Source organism: Carassius gibelio, chromosome B15 (assembly GCF_023724105.1).
Source record: "Carassius gibelio isolate Cgi1373 ecotype wild population from Czech Republic chromosome B15, carGib1.2-hapl.c, whole genome shotgun sequence".
In the NCBI taxonomy this organism is placed as follows: Eukaryota; Metazoa; Chordata; class Actinopteri; order Cypriniformes; family Cyprinidae; genus Carassius; species Carassius gibelio.
Genome location: NC_068410.1, coordinates 15,388,546 through 15,394,117, shown reverse-complemented (window position 1 = coordinate 15,394,117; position 5,572 = coordinate 15,388,546). Strand labels below are relative to the sequence as shown.

The 5,572-nt window shown below is 36.5% G+C and overlaps 1 protein-coding gene across 3 annotated transcripts in view; it reads right to left on the bottom strand.

Moving 5' to 3' along the window:
- Positions 1 to 1,053: 1,053 nt before the first annotated feature.
- LOC127973163 (protein turtle homolog B) overlaps positions 1,054 to 5,572 on the bottom strand; it is a 72,725-nt gene continuing 68,206 nt past the window's right edge. For all 3 annotated transcript variants that reach the window (XM_052577285.1, XM_052577287.1, XM_052577286.1), the window contains one exon: positions 1,054 to 5,448. In XM_052577285.1, coding sequence (XP_052433245.1) covers positions 5,228 to 5,448 — 221 coding nt within the window. In that variant the 3' untranslated portion in view covers positions 1,054 to 5,227. The remainder of the gene's footprint in view (positions 5,449 to 5,572) is intronic.

Sequence of the window (5,572 nt, the reverse complement as noted above, 5' to 3'; positions counted from 1 at the left end):
TGTTTGGGGGCGTGGCCAGGAGTAAGGTGCATATCAGTAGGATTCATTTAACTCTTGCTTGTCCATTAAAGAACGCCTGAGATTTGGAGACAAAACTGACGAACATTGAAAACTTTACATATTCAAGATTATTGTACAGTGGGTCTAAATACTTCCCTCCAGGAAAATGTTTTAATACCACTTATCTATAATAGAGCATGTTTTATAAAGATCAGTGGTTGATGCATTAAAAATTGATGGAGAAATAAAATTTTAAAGAATTTACATATAAAGGGTTACATATAAAATCATAAAACATAACAAAGTGCATGTAATTTCAAATCTTGTGTATTTCTTTCTTTTGTGGAACATAAATGATGTATTTAGAATTACTTTTTTCCTTCATTCTTCCAAAACCCTTTTTATGTGTTTCACAGAAGAAAAAGTAAGTTGTACTTGTTTGGAACAACAGGAAGGTGAGTACATGACAAAAATGTTCATTTTGGTGTGAACTATACCTTTAAACTAGAGAAAACTATTAAACTATATTAAAACTATATAATTTAATCTAATTTAGTAGGCTAAACAAGCCATCTACAGCTTCATAAAATGTTGAATGGTCAAAAATGGAAGGACACAACTGTTTCATTATGGAAAATTTGACCAAAAAACTATAGAAGGGTTAATCAAAACTTAGCAGAGACCAATCTCAACTTTCCCTTTGGAAATTATTATCATCATCATCATCATCATCATTCAATTATCTGGCCAATGCCAAGGCGCTGGCTTTGAGACCTATGCCTGGGCCACAGTGTTATCTGTTTTGTGTTAGTCACTCACTTTAGATAAATAGGTGAGTGAGAGGGAGTTGTGTTGGTTGAGGACTTTGCACCTGGATGAACACTTAATTTCCTATATGACAGCATTATCAGTCAAACTTCTGGAAAACACCTTCCCTCTAAGGCACTTTGCTTGATATGTAGAAACAAAAATCATTCAGATTTAACATTATGCAATAGTGGCCTCTAGTGGTCACCGCATACACGAACAGTCTCTCTTCAAGAAATAAACACATTCTTGTTTAGATTTTTTTTTATTATATCAAAATACAAAAAAGTTTTACGGGGTTATTACATGGACCAAAGCGTTGGAAAATGTCAACCTAATAGAGCTTGCCAAAATGTGCATATCTGGGCATCTGGTGATGTAAACAATGCAAATTGAACGGCTCTACTACAGAACTTCATTTGGGCTGTTAAAGACAGCCCACACACACACACACACACACACACACACACATTTAAGACTCCATATGTTTCATTCCCAGGTATGGTATTGATGTAACTCTCAAGGACAATTAATTTGTCAGGTTAGCATATTCTTTTTTGATTGGGGTCTTATTATAGAGAAAGACTTCTTAATAAATGCTTTAAAAATATGATGAAAGCAATTGAATAAAAAATTAAATAACAATGGGATTTCCTTTATTCTCTAAAAATGCCATTGCTTTCTTCAGGGTTGTTCCCTTTTAATATCAAGAGTGTCCAGCTGAGTTATTGTGGAGATCAATGTCATACTTCAGAAGTTGGTAGTACAGATACAAAACATCTTTAACATTTACTCCTAGCAGCATGAAGACACACCAGGCACCATATCTTAACATCTGAGTACAGTATGTGGAAACACCGAATGCCCAAGAAAAATACTCTGAAGCAGCCCAATAATCAAAGAAGATAGAGGCACACTGCACCTTGTTTCATGATCAGTTGTCTAGCAATTTGGAGAATTCCTTAGCAGTGGCAGAAGAATCAAACAACGCATCATACATAAGGCTTTGGTACAGCACCATACTGTTTTAGAATAATACCTGAAATAAATGAGATTGGTTAACAAAAGAAGCCTTCGATCAAGTCATTCAATCAAATCAATCTGAAAGAAAAGCAAAACTATTATTCTATGATCTTTTTCTTCACGTAAGAACAGTCTCTCATACATAGCATGTAGGGTGATCAGAATGAAAAACATGTTTGCCCAGAACACATCTTGAGATAACAGAATCTGTAAACAATGTACAACACAAATTCAAAAGCAGTTAGAAAGCACAATGCAATTTGAGCTACGCTTCCAATAAGCTCTAAGAATGAGGTTTAATGTTAAAACAGTCGTAAATGTGCATAATGCAGTATTACATTCTAAGTTTTCAGTGCTGGTTAATATATTAACAGCAAAATAATCAAAAACAAAAAGATGAAACGAGACATTTCCGAACGAGTGAAATATCTTGATTATGCAAGGTTAGTTCTGTTCAATCGACTGAAAAAGGAAAATAAAATTTCACAAAGCACCATAAGAGGAGAGCACAAAACTGAATACAGGCAATCAAAGAGTTGACATGACACTTCCTGCAAATGAGCCCTCTACAGAAGCAAAAAAGGGGGCGTGTCTACCTGTACAGTCAGTATCATAGCTATATATTCAAGAGAAACGTTTCAGTCGGGTTCTCCCTTCAAAGACCAGAAAATGCCGTCAATCACCGTCACCTGCAAGCTTAAATCAGCTTTATGAGAGGATGCGTCACCCCGTCGTGTCCAAGAAAAACGCTATAAAACAGAAATGCCGCCGCTTGACGCGTCAGACCGCCACCTGCTCAAGTTTCCAGTTTCTTCCCATGCTAAATGAAAAATGTACTATCATTTTGTGGATTATACATTGGTATGCTGCCTCCTCAAGACTGGCGATCTGTCTAAATGCGCGGGTTTTTATTCACGGTGACAGTGAACGTTCACGCGATAACTAAGCTCATATTGAATGTCAAAGCCGAACTTTATTTAACCGTTTTCATACTGAAAGATAGATGAGCGCACAGGACCTGCCCTGTGAGAGAGGTTTTATTGCTTGCGGTCCTACTCACCAGGGTAACTCGACAACGGAAATCACAACAGAGCTAAGTTAGTTTAGTTAGTTTAAGACAGGACTGTGCGTGAGTTTGTGTGTTAACCTCTGAACCACAGCACCACGAGTTCAATAAGACATAGCACCAAGTCATAATGTGTACAATGTGCCTACATCCTTGCACGTGATATTTCTAGATCATGTAAACTTTATGTGGTTGTTGTAGGACTTGTTAGCAACGAGTTCTTGACAGAACTTGACAAAACACTTAGCAGAAATAAAGTCAAGTCTAAGTTGAACACTTCTCTTCCCACAGCTAAAGGCAGGTAATCAAGAATATCTAAAAATAAACACTGCCTTTCTCCTCTCAGAGACTACACGATTAATGCAAAGCAGCCTTACAAATCGCAATACATGGGTGGAAAAAGACAGAATAAGCAATGGAGTCTGCTGACACACTGTAATACTGAATAGCTCAAATAGCCTACACTGTGTGTGATGTTTGAGCAGTCGTTTTCACGTCGAGGAAAATAGTTGTATACAAAAAGAGAGAAAGGAAAGACAAAAAAGTCAACACTTAAGTCAAATCCTCTACACTCAAAATGGCTACTACGAATCTCCACGGACAGAAATTCCTCCCAATGTTTCCTGCTTGTATATTCAGCCTTATTCAAGTTCATTTGATTTCCTATCAAGTCGTGCCTCATTATTAAATTCCATTCGCAGTAGAAGATTCATTTTGGAGTTGATCGCATTGGCGCGTAAATGAGCTAAAAGAGAGAAACATCACACTGAATATTTCGGATAAATCTGAATTCTACAGAGCAAACCATACATTCACCATCGGTTTAACTAAACTAGCACACGCTCGAGTAGCTTTTACTTTAGGTAGCAGATCAGCAGCTGTTAGTGAACTCTATAGACAGTTAACATCCTTCAGAAACTGGCTACTAAAGTCATCATTAATTCAAATAACGCAAACTTTGCTATGTCATCAGATGAGCTGTGATGGATGGCAAATAGTAAAGATTACAATACAGTTTTCTTTTTTTTTTTTAAAGAGAGTCAAGATATTTTGGAGGTCCACTTTTGTAAGTAGAAAGTAGGCTACCCAAGAAGACTGGTAGTCTTTTCTTTTTTCTCTCTCAACTGATTAGAATAAGGACTATTTCAACTTTTCTATGTTATATTGATGACTTCATTAGTCTGCACAATATCTACTGTACTTCCTTGGTGTATTGTATGTCCAAAGAAAACAAATAACAAATTATTCACTTCAAGGAAGTGACAAAAATATTAATAATGCATTTCACCACTTCTAACTACATTTGTGCAAGACAAGGACCAAGTACTTCTACTTTAGTTTAATATTACATTTGCACATATGCCATCTGAACATGTCTAAAAGGATATTTCTAAAATTGAATGAGAACCTGAATCTTTTTTTCAGCAGGGGGCTAATATTAATCTTCCTCCAACCACAGGTTAAAAAATGCCTTAAAGCTGTCCAGTGATGTTAGTCAAATATAATGTTAATTATTAAAAAAATAAAAAATAAAAACATTAATAAGAATGTTTTCAGTTCCACCTCCCTTTGCATGGAATTGTAAAAATCTGAGGAACTGTTCAAACATTGTCGCAGGACCGGTCTAGTACTGAAGTCATTCTTTTAAATCGTACAATTTCTATGATATTCTGTGCTTTATATTTCATGTTTAGCATTTTATAAATAAATAAATTGTAATTTTTGAGCTTATATTAATCCCTCATGTTCTGTAATACTGTCAAAGCTTTGCCGCAAACAGACAACATTCGTCATCCAAAATGAAATATGCTAGCTTGCACAAAATATGGTAGAAGTGCTGAAATAACTTTTTTTTCTATTTTCTTTTTTGAGGTATATTTTGTAGAAGGAAGAAAAGAAACCCTGTATTAACTATCATGTCTTGAGAGACACCTTTGTACAGAGCGTTTAACTCTATCCTTCACAATATACACAGTTCTGACAACGTTTTGACAGAAATCGAAGTGGACAGCAAGATTTTTCCTAGCATGTAATGCAATGCTATTATTTTATTTTTTAGCATCAAATGAAAAGCTTTTGTCCTGTCCTTTTCTGTTTCTTCCAAAAGAGCACCCCTGTACGTTTTTCCTATGTGTAAATTTACAGAAAATACAGATATGTGTAGTATATTGTGCCAACCGAAGAACATAATAAATCGTATCTAGTTTAGACTGATTACAAAAACAGTACTGAGATCTTGTCCATTGTACATTTTTGCTAATGGACAAGGAGACGATCCACCCCACAGGATAAGTTTTAGTGAGTGTTATTTTTTGGGGGGGTGGTTGGCTCTCAGAGCAGAGAACCATAGTTTGAGGGGGCAGGGTCCATACTGGCCAGGAGGGATTTTCTGTCTTCTCTGGGGTGGAGCCAGCGCAGCAGAGAGGACAGATGACGACAGGGGGACTTTCTAAGTGTACTTTTCCACTTTTTCTTTGAGGGAGAGCGGAGATGTTCTTTTGAGGGAGATGCCTGAGATGCATGCGGCTGCTGGGTCTGAGAGGTGGACACATCTAGAGACAGCAGAGCAAATGAGACACAGCAAACAAAGTAGATTTTTTACATTTTCGTTGCCTGTGCATGCAAACCTCACTGCCACAATGTTAAGGATTTGTGGGTGGTTGTTTCAGCATGTTT